General features: G+C 49.3%; 1 protein-coding gene across 1 annotated transcript in view; it reads right to left on the reverse strand.

Annotated features, from left to right (window-relative positions):
* The window catches only part of LOC105008094 (neurogenic locus notch homolog protein 1), a 55,456-nt gene that overhangs the window by 9,914 nt on the left and 27,620 nt on the right, over positions 1–17,922 (reverse strand). The window contains 15 exon segments of the mRNA XM_013132928.4: positions 4,522–4,679; positions 4,682–4,708; positions 4,711–4,743; positions 4,746–4,829; positions 4,831–4,878; positions 4,880–5,101; positions 5,300–5,412; positions 6,955–7,212; positions 7,515–7,647; positions 9,327–9,511; positions 9,810–9,963; positions 10,166–10,367; positions 10,551–10,779; positions 10,874–11,026; positions 11,370–11,489. Of these exon segments, the coding sequence (XP_012988382.2) occupies positions 4,522–4,679; positions 4,682–4,708; positions 4,711–4,743; positions 4,746–4,829; positions 4,831–4,878; positions 4,880–5,101; positions 5,300–5,412; positions 6,955–7,212; positions 7,515–7,647; positions 9,327–9,511; positions 9,810–9,963; positions 10,166–10,367; positions 10,551–10,779; positions 10,874–11,026; positions 11,370–11,489 (2,119 nt within the window).

The raw sequence follows: 17,922 nt of genomic DNA on the forward strand, positions 1-17,922 counted from the left end.
TCCCCTATAGTTATTGTATCAATGTCATTCACGAATGAATGAAAAATGAACGTTTTCCTGCCAAAGCTATTTCATATCATGGCACAAAAAATTATAAAGATTTTGAGTTTCGTGACGTGGCCGGTATGGCGCAGCCGGGGCCCCACCCTGGAGCCAGGCCCGGGGTTGGGGCTCGTATGCGAGCGCCTGGTGGCCGGGCCTTTCCCCATGGGGCCCGGCCGGGCTCAGCCCGGACCACCCACGGGAGGGACCATAAGGGGCCGGTGCGAAGAGGATCGGGCGGCAGTCGAAGGCAGGGGCCTAGACAACCCGATCCCTGGACACGGAAACTGGCTCTAGGGATGTGGAATGTCACCTCGCTGGCGGGGAAGGAGCCTGAGATCGTGCGTGAGGTTGAGAGGTTCCGATTAGAGGTAGTCGGGATCACCTCTATGCACGGCTTGGGCTCTGGAACCACACTCCTTGAGAGAGCATGGACTCTTCACCACTCTGGAGTTGCCCATGGTGAGAGGCGGCGGGCTGGTGTGGGTTTGCTTATAGCTCCCCAGCTCTGCCGCCATGTGTTGGAGTTTACCCCGGTGAACGAGAGGGTCGTTTCCCTGCGCCTACGGGTCGGGGATAGGTCTCTCACTGTTGTTTGTGCCTACGGGCCGAACGGCAGTGCAGAGTACCCGACCATCTTGGAGTCTCTGGGAGGGGTGCTGGAAAGTGCTCTGACTGGGGACTCTGTCGTTCTACTGGGGGACTTCAACGCCCACGTGGGCAATGACAGTGACACCTGGAGGGGCGTGATTGGGAGGAACGGCCCCCCTGATCTGAACCCGAGTGGTGTTCAGTTATTGGACTTCTGTGCTAGTCACAGTTTGTCCATAACGAACACCATGTTCATGCATAAGGGTGTCCATCAGTGCACGTGGCACCAGGACACCCTAGGCCGCAGGTCGATGATGGACTTTGTTGTCGTCTCATCTGACCTGCGGCCATATGTCTTGGACACTCGGGTGAAGAGAAGGGCGGAGCTGTCAACTGATCACCACCTGGTGAGTTGGATCTGATGGCGGGGGAGGAAGCTGGACAGACTCGGCAGGCCCAAGCGTACTGTAAGGGTCTGCTGGGAACGTCTCGCTGAGTCTCCTGTAAGAGAGATCTTTAACTCCCACCTCCGGCAGAGCTTCGACTGGATCCCGAGGGAGGCTGGAGATATTGAGTCCGAGTGGACCATGTTCTCCACCGCCATTGTCGAAGTGGCCGCTCGGAGCTGTGGCCGTAAGGTCTCCGGTGCCTGTCGAGGCGGCAATCCCCGAACCCGGTGGTGGACACCGGAAGTAAGGGATGCCGTCAAGCTGAAGAAGGAGTCCTATCAGGCCTGGTTGGCTTGTGGGACTCCTGAGGCAGCTGACGGGTACCGACAGGCCAAGCGGGCTGCAGCCCTGGTGGTTGTGGAGGCAAAAACTCGGGCCTGGGAGGAGTTCGGTGAGGCCATGGAGAAGGACTTTCGGCTGGCCTCGAAGAGATTCTGGCAAACCATCCGGCGCCTCAGGAGAGGGAAACAGTGCCCTACCAACGCTGTTTACAGTAGAGGTGGGCAGCTGTTGACCTCAACTGAGGATGTCGTCGGGCGGTGGAAGGAGTACTTTGAGGATCTCCTCAATCCCGCTGTCACGTCTTCCATTGAGGAAGCAGAGGATGAGGGCTCAGAGGTGGACTCGTCCATCACCCGGGCTGAAGTCACTGAGGTGGTCAAGAAACTCCTCGGTGGCATATCACTGGGGGTGGATGAGATCCGCCCTGAGTACCTCAAGTCTCTGGATGTTGTGGGGCTGTCTTAGTTTGCCCAACCAATCCACATCTGTTTTGTGGATTTGGAGATGGCATTCGACTGTGTCCCTCGCGGCATCTTGTGGAGGGTGCTTTGGGAATATGGGGTCCTGGGTCCTTTGCTAAAGGCTGTCAGGTCCCTGTACAACCGAAGCAGGAGCTTGGTCCGCATTGCCGGCAGTAAGTCAGACTTGTTCCCAGTGCATGTTGGACTCCGGCAGGGCTGCCCTTTGTCGCCGGTTCTGTTCGTAATTTTTATGGACAGAATTTCTAGGCGCAGCCAGGGGCCGGAGGGTGTCAGGTTTGGGGACCACACAATTTCATCTCTGCTCTTTACAGATGTTGTGTTGGCCCATTCTAACCAGGACCTTCAGCATGCACTGGGACGGTTTGCAGCCGAGTGTGAAGCGGTGGGGATGAAAATCAGCACCTCCAAATCCGAGGCCATGGTCCTCAGTCGGAAAAGGGTGGCTTGCCCACTTCAGGTTGGTGGAGAGTGCCTGCCTCAAGTGGAGGAGTTTAAGTATCTAGGGGTCTTGTTCACGAGTGAGGGAAGGATGGAACGGGAGATTGACAGACGGATCGGTGCAGCTTCTGCAGTAATGCAGTCGATGTATCGGTCTGTCGTGGTGAAGAAAGAGCTGAGCCGCAAGGCAAATCTCTCGATTTACCGGTCAATCTACGTTCCTACTCTCACCTATGGTCATGAGCTTTGGGTCATGACCGAAAGGACAAGATCCCGGATACAGGCGGCCGAAATGAGCTTTCTCCGCAGGGTGGCTGGGCGATCCCTTAGAGATAGGGGAGTCACCCGGGAGGAGCTCAGAGTAGAGCCGCTGCTCCTCCATATCGAGAGGGGTCAGCTGAGGTGGCTTGGGCATCTGTTTCGGATGCCTCCGGAACGCCTTCCTGGGAAGGTGTTCCGGTCCCGTCCCACCGGGAGGAGACCCCGGGGAAGACCTAGGACACGCTGGAGGGACTATGTCTCCCGGCTGGCCTGGGAACGCCTCGGTGTCCCCCCGGTAGAGCTAGAGGAAGTGTCTGGGGAGAGGGAAGTCTGGGCATCCCTGCTTAGACTGCTGCCCCCGTGACCCGGCCCCGGATAAGCGGAAGAAGATAGATGGATGGATGGATGGCACAAAAAACATTTATCTTCAATCTTGCTAGCAATTGCTCAATTCTTATGACTATTCCCAGGATGTTACTAAATACTAGTAAGCCTGTTACTGGCTAATAAGCTGTTAAAACCGGCAGTGGCCAAAGGCATAGTTCATAGACGCTATTTGTGGTGGAGGTAAACCTAATAAGAAACAGTCAGTTTAACACAATGCTGAATGGCGTCTAGTGACTTATAAAATGTGTAGTGCCATTGCGTAGTGGTTAAAGACAGTGCCACTCAGGTGTGTGACCTTAGTTCAAATCCAGTTATATGACGTTATTAAAGAACTGTCATTGCGGGACGCAATAAAACTGTTTACAGTTATCGTGCGATAATTTCTTGTGGATTTTCAAAGGTATGCATCCGGGCATGCTTTTTGGGTCAGGATAGACAAAAACTTAGCTAGCTACAACATTCAGTAGCTATGTTATAGTAAGCCTCAACTAAAACTGTTTACGGTTATACAGTACTGCGACTATTTCTAGTGAATTCCACGATTCTCTTGTCTCATCACCACCTAGTGATGGCCATTTCTTTATCACAATAAAAGCAATCATTGAAATGTATAAGTCAATATAGTTAATTTAGACTGTGAAAAAGAACAGACAAGAATAAAATTGGAACGGACATTAAACATAAAATGTACAGAATAGATTGTTAACTATATTACCATATATATTTCAATGATGCACTGCTAGCATAATATCCTGTTGCTAGAAGAACGGTAATGAAGCCTCGAATGGCCATCACTATCGTCACCTATATTGACAGATACTGTATATCAATGTCATTCATGAATATCTAATTAGCTGTTAACATGGCCAGTGGCAAAAGAGGATTTGTTCAGGACAGACAGAAGCTGTGCTGGCTAAAACCTTCTGTAGCTACGTTATAAGCCTAAAATTAAACTGTTTATTGTTATATTGTGACTATTTCTGGTGGATTTTCGAATTATATCTTAGGATTTGTTCCGGATAGACAAACACTTTGCTGACTACACAATTCTCTTGTCTTTTCACTTGACGAAAATGTCTGTTATCGTCACCTATATTGAACCAGTAGTTATTGTGTCAATGTCATTCACGAATGGCTAATAAGCTATTAAAACAGACAGTGGCAAAAGCCATACAGTTCATAGATGCTATTTGTGGTGGAGGGAAACTTAATAAGAAATGTTACTTAGTTTAACAGAAAGGTTAATGGTGTCTAAAGAAATATTCAAATTTTACATGATGTTAATATCTGACAGAATGATATAATGTCAGGAGGCTATACCGACATCTGGCAGGTCTATAGCTTGGTGGTGTAGTGGTTAAAGACACAGCCTTTCATGTAGACGATGCGGGTTTGAATCTCGGGAGGGCAAAAGTGATAATATTTTTATTGCAGGGGCGGCTGAACCAGGCTTGCCCGGTTTCTTGTTTAATATTTGTATTAATAGTCAAATACTGAAATAGGTTTGAACCTAGACTGAGACAGATGGACGGGACTGAGATGATCAAACATAAATGCTTTATAGGACTGAGAGACAATCTGAGCCTTACTTGCACTGCCCCTCCTGTCCCTGGCAGTCAAAGCCATCGTAGAGACATCCAGGGGTCTTGCACTGCTCATCGCACTTCCCGTTGTTGAAGTACCGCCAGCACTGCAGCGCCGCTGAACAGTTCTGCCACGGATCGTCGAAGTTGAGCGAGCAGTCGCCGGGCCATCCCAGCCGCAGGCGTGGTTGTTGCCACCCGCGAGTCGCAAATGTGATTGCCCGCACCACTTCGTCGCATTGCGGGATCTCGCAGCTCACCTCAAACCTCGGGCGGTGGTGTGATGTCCCGCCAAAGCCGCCAAGGAAGGAATAGGTCAAGAATGTGGCAAAGCAGTCCATTGAAGTTAGTTGGACAGCTGCAAATGGAAGAAGGGTGAGTCGGTGGTGCTCTGGCAAGTGCCCCCGTTGTAGCAAGGGTTGGTGTTGCATGGGCTGTCAGTGGGTGTGTGGCATTCTGGGCCAGTGAATGCAGCGGTGCACAGGCAGCGAGGGCTCAGGTGGCCGGAAACACAGGTGCCGCCATTTCTGCAGCTGAGGCTACCACAGGAGTGTGAGTCGTACTCGCAGGATGAGCCTGTGTAGCCCTGAAGAGTTACAGATAAAGACAGGTGAGATAAACGCATACTTTATATGCATTCATTCTTCAAAATGTTAATTTCCAAATGTCTCACTATTTGTAAAATACAAATGGCTCCCTTTTCCCCCAAAGTCTGATTCAAGGAATATGGCAACATTATGGCCAGGGTGAGTTAAGAGTTCAGGGAGTGGTTAGGTGTGCTCACCGGTGGGCATTTGCAGATATATCCATGTGGGGTGTTACTGGCCACTGCGCATGTTCCACCATTCCTACAAGGCCTCCCCTTACAGCCATCAAACACCTTGTCACAACGCTGGCCTGGGGTGGAGAAGGAGAGAAAGAAAGATCTGTGTTATTTTTACTACCCTGTTTCCGAAAAAGGAAGCTGCGTAAAATGTAAATAAAAACAGAATACAATGATGTGCAAATCATTTAACCCCTATATTCAGTAGAAAATAGTACAAAGACAACATATCAAATGTTGAAACTGAGACATTTTGTTTCTTAAAAAAATATATATGCTTAATTTGAATGTGATGCCAGCAACAAGTTTGAAAAGAAGTTGTGACAGAGGCAAAAAAAGACTGGAAAGGTTGTGTAATGCTAAATAAACTACACCACTAATTAGGTTAATTGGCAACATGTCAATAACATGATTGGGTATTAAAAGATCATTCCAGACAGGATGGGTCTGTCAAAAGTGAGGATGGGGAGGGGTTCACCACTCTGAAAGAGTGAGTAGGCAAATAGTACAACATTAAGAAGTGTTTCTCAATGTGAAATTGCAAAGAGTTTTGGGATCTACATAATACTACATAATAGCACTAAAGAATTCAGAGAATCCGGAGAAATATCGCTATGGAAAGGCTGAAAACCAATATTGGATGGGTGCGATCTTCAGGCAGCACTGCATTAAAATCAGACAAATCTGTAGTGGAAATCATTGCATGGGCTCAGGAACACTTGAAGCCCATTGTCTGTGAACACAGTACATCGCTGCATCCACAAATGCAAGTTCAAATGTTACCATGCAAAGAAACAACCATATATAAACAATATCCAGAACCGCCTCTGCCTTCTCTGGGCCCAAGCTCATTTAAGATGGACTTAGGTGGAGTGGAAGACTGTCCTGTGGTCTGACAAAACAACATTTGAAATTCTTCTTGGGAATCATGGATGGTGCGTCCTCCGAACAATGTATGCTGCCATCCTGGCAATGTCTTCTTCAGGGAAGGCCTTGCTTATTTCAGCAAGACAATGCCAAACCACATTCTGCACACAGCATGGCTCTGTAGTAAGAGTGGGTGCTAAACTGGCCTACCTGCAGCCCAGACCTGTCACCCACTGAAAACATTTGGCACATTATGAAATGAGAAATATGACAAAGGAGACCCTGAACTGTTGGGCAGCTGAAATCATATGTCAAGCAAGAATGGGAAAACATTTTACTATCAAAACTACAGCAATTTCTCTCTTCAGTTCCCAAATGCTTACAGATTATTGTTAAAAGAAGAGGTGATGCATTACAGTGGAAAACATACCTCTGTCCCAACTTTCTTGAAACGTATTGCTGGCATCAAATTCAAGTATTTTTCCAAAAACAATAAAATTTCTCAGTTTCAACATTTGAGGTGTATTCTTTTCTATTAAATATAAGGATAAATGATTTGCACATCATTGCATTTCACGCAGCGTCCCAACTTTTTTTGAAACTGGGTTGTATAAGCACGTGGAAAATGTGCTTTGCCTATATGTCAATCAGTCATGAACACATACTAGTATGCAGAATAGTAAGTCAATATAAGTGGCAAGTTGGTGGTAGGGTACGTCCCTTGTCTATCAGTTTGGTATGACCAGTACCTGTGTATCCGGTACGACATTCGCAGCGGTAGCTGTTAGTGAGCTGGACACAGTTGTAGGAGCCTCGGGGGTCGCACGGGTCCGACAGGCACTCGTTCACGTCCCCCTCGCAGCGCTCCCCTACGTAGCCCGCGGGGCACAAGCAGTGGTATCCGCCCACTCTGTCCACACACTGACCCTTGTTGAAACATTTGGGCTCATGAGTCAGTGGGTCTGAAGAGGGGTTGCAGTCATCCAAGTTGATCTCGCAATGAATGCCTGAGGAGGGAGAAGGATAAGAATTAGGTGAAATTCTACATACAAATATAATTCATGGCTAATCTACTTCAAAGTTCACTACATGGTGCTACAGTTTTAGGAATATGATGAACTAGTCTAAGCTTGTGTTTCAGTGGTAAACCTGACAGATGAGATCTTTATAGGCCTTTATTGGGATTGCTGATGTGTGTTTCATATGTAAATGTTTGCTTATATTATCAAAGAATCCTATATACACATTGAAATCGCTGCGATTCCCCTGAAAAATCTGCGGATTAATAAATCAATAAATGTGCATGTACCTTGTGTTCCTCTGGGACATGAGCATTTGTAGGTATTTATGAGGTCAATACAGGTGCCACCATGCTGACAGGGCTGAGACAGACACTCGTTGACCTCCTTAGAGCAGTTCACACCATGGTACCCAGGAAGACACTGAGACAAACACAGCACGAGATTTAACCAAAGCCATTAAAATAAAATATAAATAAAGTAATATATGATCTTATCTAAAATTGTATTCAAGACAGGCTAAGTTACTCATTACTTCCACACTTACACTGAACAAAATTATAAACACAACACACTTGTTTTTGCCCCCATTTATCATGAGCTGAGCTCAAAGTTTTCGGACCCCCCGAATACAGTGAAACTGCACATTTTAGAGTGGTCTATTATTGTGGCCAGCCTAAGGCACACCTGTGCAATAATTATTCTGTCTAATCAGGATTATCTTTGCAAAGAAAAAGTACTAACACAGATTTAGACAGATTTGTGAACAATATTTGAAAGAAATAGGCCTTTTGTGTACATAGCGAAAGTCTTAGATCTTTTAGTTTTGCTCATGATGAATGGGGGCAAAAACAAGTTGCATTTATAATTTGGTTCAGTGTATGTCAAAAGGTATGAACCAGGTATGACTTAATTATATTATTAAGGAAGTTCTCCCTTAACTCCATCAGACACAATGGCCTAAGTATAGTCACAAAACCAAGCACATGCATCGGAGCTATGTGTGATTTTATTGAGGTGCACAGGGGTTCCACAGGGATCAATTTTAGGACCTTTTACTCTTTACGTTAATGATATTGGGCAATCTGTCAAAGACTGTGCTCTGCACCTGTATACAGATACTATTGTCAAGGTTGCAGTCTGATTTTATAGCTGTTCAGACTTGCCCTTACAAATATGAAGCTTGTCCTTAATATTGGGGAAATTAAATACATGCTTTTCTCAAAGTCCCCTTAAAACCATTTTCTACTGGATTGCAACTTTATACAATAAATGGTTCTGTGAGTGAAACAGTACCTGCATACAAATACCCTGATATTTGGATACACAGTGATCTATCCTTCAATAAATATTTAAGCTAGCTAAGAAGCTTAAATGTAAAGTGAGATTATTTTATAGAAATAAATCTTGCCTTTCAATGACTAGTTGGAAGTTAATTGATTGTTCAGTCAACAATTTTACCCGTTCTTGATTATGGAGATACAATAAATCTAAGTGCAACAGAGACAACTCAGGGAATATCATAGTGCCCTTAATTTTATACATTTGACAGTTTTAATACTCATCACTGCATCCTTTACCAGTAAGTGGTCTGGATGTCTTCAACTAACTGTGTATGGCTATGTATTTTTGCATGTATTATATGTATTCATATTTGTGCCATTTGTTTGGTTGTGTTCCGAGGGCACACTTGTGAATGAGACTCAGGTCTAAATGTGTGTCTCGTGTTAAATAAAATAACAAATAAAATAATGGCCCAGTGCAGCCATAAACATGCTTTCCCAGTGCAGCCTAAAACCAATTTGTTGGTAAAAGATTTTTTTTTTAATTATGATTATGGTGTTTTTGTTCTATAATTAACCTGTTTAAGGGATATTACTTTTGGTATTCAATTTGATTCATTAGACCAAGTGAATAGTTAAAAATTCCCCCCTAAATACTGCATGGGGGGCTTCAAGAGATCACATTCAATGGAAGTCAAATGGTTGGGCAAACATTTGTTTGTGTGTGTGTTTGGAATTAAGGAGTGCTCATTTAATCATGTAAAAGTTAAAACAATGTTTTTCCTAATGTGTTTTTTAGCTAGAGCATTTAGTATATACCTCACAGCTGTAGCCCCCCAAGTAGTCTGTGCAGGTGGCACCATTCTGGCAAGGGTTGGGGGAACACTCGTCCACCTGTTCCTGGCAGTAGCTGCCCATGTAGCCCACCTGGCATCGGCAGTAGTGGGTGTTCCCAGCATCCAGACACTGGCCCGAGTTACGGCACAGGTGAGCCACGTCCACACCTTCAGACAGAACAGGGACAGAGGGAGATATTAGCTACAGACTAACATATGTGCATACACAGCACAAAACACAAACACATATTCGAAATGTACCAGTTATATACACATTTTCTTTCAAACATTTTCTGGCTTTATTAGACAGGAAAGTGGGAGGAGTTTTTGCTTAAAGAACATTGGACCGACGTACCCCGCAGACGTACACGCACATCAAAGGTTAATCCCCCCCAGGTTTTCCCAATGTCTATATAAAGAATAAAATGTAAAACCTGAAATAACCTGTCTAGTGCTTTGTATTTACCTTGCTGTTTGGCGGCCACCTCGCAGGAGACACTGGGAACATCACAATAGAGGCCGGTCCATCCAGTTTGGCACTGACAAGTGTATGAAGAGCCCCGCTGCCAACATGAGCTTCCGTTCTTACAGGGAGACGAGTCACACCACCGCACCAGGTTCTGTGGACAAATTGAAAACATTAAGCAACAACTACAAAAAACACCATTTATAACACACACAAACACACACACTATAGCATCTCAGTTGTTTCTTAGACATCAATTTACATCACAGTGTGTTAATACAAATACAGGAATGGCTGTCTATACAGAGCATGTTAAATCACTGGCCTTAATTAAGAAGGCTAGCACCCACCCATACCTGGCAGTTGACTCCAGTGTAGCCCTGAGTACAGGTACACTTATAGGTGCCGTAGCTGTCTAGACAGGTGCCCCCATTGAGGCAGGGCTTTGAGTCACACTCATTGATGTCGTGCTGGCAGTAGCTGCCTGTGAAACCTGGCAGACACAGGCAGGTGAAGGTATTTATCCCGTCCACACAGGTGCCACCATTAAAGCAGGAGCTGGGGAAAATCACATAATGTAAGATTTAACTATAGAGTAACAAATAAAGTTAATCAAAGGTGTTAGATGGATATTAATAGGATAGATCACTGTTCTGAACTTAAGCTTCAAGTCAGAGTAAATGTTTTTTTTAACAACATCCACATGCATTTAAAAGGCCACCTATGTACTGCTCTCTGTACCTCTCTGTGCAGTCGGGGGTGTTGTTCTCACAGTTAATTCCACTAAAGCCAGGTGGACAGGTACAGGTGTAAGAGTTGACACAGTCAGTGCAGTTGGCCCCATTTTTACATGGGTTACTCTCGCACTCGTTGATGTCCTGTTCACACCTGCCACCACGGAACCCGGGCAGACAGACACACATGAAGCTGTCTGCTCCATCTCTGCAAAGGCCTCCATTACTACAGGGGTCTAGAGAGAGAGACATTTACATATCACCTAATTGACAGAGGCGAGCCAATTTCACCATGCAGGACAATGCTAAGGGCTTAGATGGCTTTCTTACTGGGCTTGCAGTCGTCGATGTCCATCTCACAGTTCTGGCCAGTGTAACCAGGACGGCAGCTGCACCGGTAGCTTCCCACCATGTTTTGGCATGTGGCGCCATTGCGGCACGGACTCTTCACACACTCGTTGATGTCTATCTCACATGTTTGACCTGAGCGAGGAGAGAGGGCAGTCAGACCCAAATTCATCAGTGGATGAATGGATGACAAATGATATGGGGGTTTCCACTCTCTGTGGTCAATAAAGATGTCATGAAACTTATCGTAAGAGTAGGGTTTTTAACTTTGGTGTTCTGTTTAAATCTACACATCCCCAATTTCCAACTGGGTCATTGATCCCCTCTCCACCACATCATAAAAGAAGTATAAATTAATTAACTCAAGTCAAATCTGTTCTATTAATCAAATGTAATGGATGGATAGGAGGATGGCTGGGTGTACAGAAGGAGAAATAAATAGAACAGATGGATGGGGCAAAGAGAACTAGATATTTACCTTGCCATCCCTCTGGACAGATACAAGAGAAGCTCTGATAGTCTTCAGACTCCTGACAAACTCCTCTATTCTTACAGGGCTGGAGGATGCATGGGGCCAGCAGTGTCTCACATGTTTCCCCTGTTAGAGATAGAAACAAAACCCACAACTCATACATATGCTCTCAAGTGCTACAGGAAAAGACTGCAGATTATCCACTTGTGCTTTTTGAGAAATGGATATGAATGTTTGCTCTATTCAATTTCTTAATCTTAATCTCCATTTTGCAGTTAGACAAAATTGGAATACTAAAGCACATTTCAAGTGAATGCTTTTGTAGATTGTAGACTAGGCAGAGTTTACTTCTTTAAAGTTGTCTTACAGCTAATCTCTACATTGCAGGATTTTCCCTTTTTACCAGATTTAGCTGAAAAATTATACATAAGATTTTAACCTCAGTTTGCCATCCAATTCCCTATCTGTCTACACAGCAACAACAAGCCAAGCAGGAAGTGGCTTCCTGTTTCCTGCTATTGTGTAGGTCAGAGACAGAAGGAGGAAGGGTAAAAGGCCCCAGTTCCCAGCCCTTACGGCCTATAAGCATGTTCTCGCTAGACATTCAAAGACAAACAGATACACATTCTGTGTGCACACAGACACACACAAGCAACCTTGTGCGTGCACACACAAGCAACCTTGTGCGTGCACACACAAGCAACCTTGTGCGTGCACACACAAGCAACCTTGTGCGTGCACACACAGACACACACAAGCAACCTTGTGCGTGCACACACAGACAGACACACAGACAGACGGTACATGCGGTGGATTTTTCCCCGACAAATAATAGATAAATTCAAAACACAAGGTCTGTTTCAACATAGTTTGCAGCCGTTATTCAACCTGTGTTTTCTGAAATAACCGGGCCATTTGCTTAGTCTGCTTGACCAACCGTTAGTTACCTATTGTAACTGTGGTTATATGAGTGGAGCTCCGCCCCCTAGAGGGGCTTTAGCTCCTAGTGGTTTACCCGTGCCGCGTCAGCGGCCGTACTGAAAACTCATTATGCAAGATGCATCAGCCAATCAGGGCACGCCTGCCCCTATATATGACCCGTGAGCCCAGAGAACGTCCTCCCGAAATTATTCAGCATAACTCATGGGACGGCAGGGCAACAGGTCTAGGGGGCTCCGCTCCACTCATATAACCACAGTTACAATAGGTAACTAACCTTATATTTCGTGGAGCTCCGCCCCCTAGAGGGGCTTTAGCTCCTAGTGGTTCACGGCGGAGCGAGCGAGCCAAAAATGTACTCCCTGCCGGAACACCAGTAAGCCAAAGAAGGATCAGTAAAAAAATCCGATCCCAATCACCCCAAGACGGACATCCCGACAACTGACAAAGTCAGGAAGAGATGTCCAATTGCGTATGAAGGAATCCCCTAGCATAGCGTACTAAAAGCTATGCAGGAAGAAGGGATGTTGAACTCAAACGAGAGGGAAACGTATCTATCCCGCATAAGCCCAACAATATACCTCCATGCACCACACATTACGAAATGAGGGCATGAAGATACAAACGGAAAAGAAAAAGGAGTAAGTTCAGAGGTCCTGGGCAGCTGCCCTAAGGACAGAATGAACGAGGGAAGACGGAGACACGTCCATCAAATAAAAACGGACAAACGCTGACGGCGTCGACCACGACGCCGCGGTGCAAATGTCTTCCACTCTGACTCCGTGGAAAAGGGCGGAAGAGGCAGCAACACCCCGCGTGGAGTGTGCGCGGAGACCCTCCGGAACAACGGAACCCGAAGCTCCATAGGCTAAAGTGATACAGTCACAAAGCCAATGGGACAGACGATGTTTGGAAAGCGGACGACCCAACGATGAGTTCGCGAAGCAGACAAACAACTGGGGAGTCAATCTGATAGACCTGGTGCGTTCCACATACAAGGCAAGGGCACGCACCGGGCACAAACGGTGAAGCCTCTCGTCCTCCTCCCGGGCGTGCGGAGGAGGGAAGAAGGCCTGTAGTTGAATGGTCCTCGACCGAAAAGAACTAGTGATACTTTTTGGCACGAAGGAAGGGTTAGGTCTCAACGTAGCGCAACCCAAGTCCTCTCTGATGGCCAAACACCCAGGGCGCACAGAGAGAGCGCGGAGATCACTCACCCGTTTTGCGGAGCACAGAGCAACAAGCAGGGCCATCTTAAGGGAAAGCAACTTGAGAGAGCACTGTTGTAGAGGCTCGAATGAGGGTGCGCAGAGGGCGCCCAGCACCTTAGCCAGGTCCCATTGAGGAGCGCCCAGTCTGACCGCCGGGCGTAAACGACTCGCCCCCGAAAGGAAACGGCGACGAAGTGGGTGGCTGAAAACAGTCTTTCCAGCAAAACCCTCATGGCACGCAGAGATGGCAGATGCGTAGCCGCGGATGGTCGAAGGAGACCTATCCATATCGAAGAGATACTGTAGGAACGACAGAATCTCCTCCACAGGACAACACGAAGGGTCCGAGGACCGCTGCGTGCACCATGATACAAACATATTCCAGCGAGATGAATATAACTTGGATGTAGAAGACGCTCTAGCGCCCTGGATGGTGCGCACCACGGCTTCGGACAGACCCCTACTCAAGAGCCTGGCCCGCTCAGGTGCCAGACCCTGAGGGCTCCCGAGAGCACTGGGGGGTGTAGGATCGAGCCCTCCGCCTGGGATAGCGCGTCCTGTCTGGGCGGAATTGACCAGGGACGGTCCACCAGCAGCTGGATCATCTCCGGATACCAGATGGCCGAGGGGCGGTCGGGTGCCACTAGGATAACCCGAAGCCTCTCTGTCCTGATCCGAGCCAACAAGCGCGCTATGCAGCGTTGCGGAGGGAACGCGTACAAGAGGCCCCGGGGCCAGGGGTGGTGCGCGAACGCGTCCACCCCCAGAGGGGGGCGATCCGCTTGAGACAGGGAGAACCACAGGCGACAGTGTGCGTTCCGCCTGGATGCAAACAGGTCCAGATGACCCGGAATGTGGGCTGCAGCTAGGGAGCGGAGATGGGCACAAGCCCATAGCCAGAGCTGTGTCGCTGCCCGGTGGAGAGCAGGAGACCTGACTCCACCCTGACGATTGATGTAAGCTACCGTGGCCCGATTGTCCGAGCGAATCAGGACATCACGGCCCTCGACCAGGTCCGAGAAATGCATGAGCACCAATAAGACCGTGTCTAGCTCTAGCAGGTTGATGTGACGAGTGCCGGGAGGCCACACGCCTCCGACTGCCTGGCCCAGGCACACCCCGCCCCAACCGTGGAGAGATGCGTCCGTGAAGACCTGGATGCATTCCGACACCCTGCCCAATGGGACGCCCTGAGAGAGAACCAGGGGGTCCCTCCAATAGCTCAAGTCCCCTAGTAGGCGAGCCGGCAGGGACAAGGTCCGGTTCCGATGGCGTGCCGGGTCGACCCGTTGGCGGGCAAACCAGGCCTGTAGGCTGCGCATGTGTAGCAGGCCCAGGGGAACCACCTTGTGAGCCGCGGCCATCATGCCCAGCAGAGACATGATGGCCCGAACCGGGCGCCTGCAGGGCGGCCGGCAAAGGTTGAGAGCCGAGAGCAAATCGAGAGCCCTCGAGTCCGAAATACGCGCTCTCATTGAGCGTGTGTCCATGACCAGACCCAGGTAGGAAACCTGCTGGGCTGGTCTCGGCGCGCTCTTCTTCCAATTCACCGCGAGACCCAGTCGCGTGAGGAAGGACACCACACGGACAGTGTGTGACCTGGCCAGTTCCAGGGATGACGCTAGAATTAGGAGGTCGTCCAGATAGGCCAGAATCCTGATGCCCTCCCTGCATAGAGGCTCCAGAGCCGACTCCAGACATTTGGAGAAGGTGCGTGGGGCTAGAGCGTAGCCGAATGGAATCCTCGTATACTCGTACGCCTTTCCCAGAAAGGCAAAGCGGAAGAACTTCCTGTGCCTGCGAACGATCGGGACATGGAAGTAGGCATCCTTGAGGTCTATGCTCGAGCAAAAGTCCCCCGGTAGAAAGGCCTCGAGCAGACGGCTGGTGGTGAGCATGCGGAACGGGCGCTTGGCCACGTGCGCATTCAGATTGCGCAAGTCCAAGATCGGTCTCACTCCCCCTGTCTTCTTGGGAACCAGGAAGTAACGGGAGTAAAAGCCGTTCTGTTTGAGATCCTCCGGGACCTCCGAGATCGCCCCTTTGCTCAACAGCTCTGTCACCTCCGACAGTAGAGCGGACACCCTGTCCGGTGATGACATCACCGTCTCCACTATCCCCGAGAAGGGGGGTGGAACGGATCTGAACTGAATCAGATAGCCCCTCTTGATTGTTCGGTCGAGCCACAGTGACATGGAACAATGCTGACGCCACTCCCAATAATGCTCTGAGAGAGGCAGAGCAGGTAGTTGGGGGGCGTTGGCGAGGAAAGACTCGAATTCCCTCTCTGCCCTTACCGGCGCCGAGCTCGACCCGAAAGGGAGAGACACGGCCCAAGGAGGGCAGGAGGGGAAAGGGATGAGAAAAAACAGAAGAAAAATTAGTTGCCGCCTCAGGAGGCGAACCCGGGTCCGCCGGTTGAGTGGCAATTGCGCTAACCACTGAGCCATCCTGCTGTGTGTTAAACCCTGTGCTCTCACTCATAGGAACCTGAGTGGAGCCCGGCATTTGCATACGCGGACGTTGCACCCTGAGCGGGGACGCGTTGGCAAGGAAACGCCGGGTAGGGTAAGCAAGACTGGAACGGTCAGGGAGGGCAGGAATCGAAACAGAGACGAGAGCCGGTGATCCCTGATGCGTGATCTTCTCGCTGTGAGCAGAATGAGACGCCGCCGCAGTTACATCTGTAACAACGGGCGAAGTATCAGGAAGCTCAGCAACCCGCGAGTGACGGGAGAGAGAGGAACCCGGCATCAGCATACGCGGACGTTGCACCCTGAGCGGGGACGCGTTGCTAAGGAGATGCCGGGCAGAGCAGGCGAGAAAGTTTTGTACAATCTCGCCGTCGAGAGCGGCATGAGACACCCCCGCAATTACATCTGTAACAACGGGCGAAGTCTCAGGGCGCTCGACAACCCGCGAGTGGTGGGAGGGAGAGGAAACCGGCGAGTGTATACGCGAACGTTTCCTTGACGGCGAGTGAAAGCAAACGCAGTCTCGCCGGGCAGGACTCTGAGAGCAAAGGGGCTCCTGACTGGCGGGTAGCGGGATAGGAGACGACTCCGAAACCGCTAGCCGGCACTCAAGTCTATCGGAGCTGGCAGGTAGAGAGGAGCGAGAAGTTATACTTATAACACCCCGAACACACTCGCTATCCTGACAGTTACCAACAGAACTCCTATCCCTACAGAGAGTAGGGAAAGGAATAGAACGTGCACAAGTAAACACATTAGAGAACCTACCGGCTGCAGGGCGAGAATGAGGGAAAAGCCACTCATTTGCGCCACTGCTTATATCCAACGGGGCTGGCATAGAGACAGGGAGAGCATTCACCGAGTCTCTAATAGCCACCGAAGGAGGCAAACTAGGGCATGTGGAATTCTCAAGTGATTTTACAGTCTCAGACACCGCCTGAGCCTGCACAAAAGCACGACTTACGCCCAAGTAACGTTTAGCCTGTTTATTAAAATGTAAAGAATGCTGGGCCGAGTCTGCGACGCCGTCAGACTCAGCCCTTGCTCTTTTGGTGAAGGAAGAGACGGGGGCCGTGAGGGCAACGTTGCCACTCACAGCTCGCTCCACGTCTAGTCAGGATGGTCTGGGCTTCTTAGACGGCCAGGGAACGCTGAGTTTGGGAGCGGGTAGTCTACGACGCACCGGAGGAGGAGCAGGAGCTGAAGCCGTGGCAGGAGGAGCTGGGGCAGCAGCGGAGGCGGTGGCAGAGACATGACGGCGCTGGCGACGTTTGGCGGAAGAACCCAGGCGATGAGAAGAGGAGGAGGACCGTTGGGCAGATGAACCGGCTAAGGAAAGGTGCCGGGATAGCTCCTTCCGTCCCTCGTCAGTCTTCTTAAAAGACGCTATGGCCGTGTGGACAGCGTCGCCGAACAAACCCTCCTGGGAGAGAGGAGCGTTGAGGAGGGGTGCACGATCACACTCACGTAGAGAGGAGAGAGAGAGCCACAGATGACGGTGACCGACGACGGCCGACGCCACAGAGCGCCCAGCGCAGACAGTCTGAGCCTGGTTAAGGTGGAGGATTGCCTTAAGGTTAGCTGCTACTTCCTCGACGTCACGTGACAACGGGGAAGATGAACGGTCCAAGATGTGGGAAGACGCTGACGCGAGCAGAGCAACGTTGTTCGCCGCGGACAGGGCTTGAGATCCCAGAACGTACACCTTGTCCCAAAGCTGTCCTGAAAAACGGTCCTTGGTAGAAGGCAAGGCAGGCTTCTTGCCGGACCATCCCCAGGAAGGAAGGAAATGAGCGGCCAGCTCGGGTTCCAACGGCGGAGTGGCAGAGCTGATGGGGGCGAGCCGACCCTGGACCTTGGTGAAAGTAGCATAGGATCTGACAGGCGCCTTCGCAGAAGCTGGAGCAGACCAGGAGCCCTCGGCGAAACCCTTAA

Source organism: Esox lucius, chromosome 14 (assembly GCF_011004845.1).
Source record: "Esox lucius isolate fEsoLuc1 chromosome 14, fEsoLuc1.pri, whole genome shotgun sequence".
NCBI classification, from domain to species: Eukaryota; Metazoa; Chordata; class Actinopteri; order Esociformes; family Esocidae; genus Esox; species Esox lucius.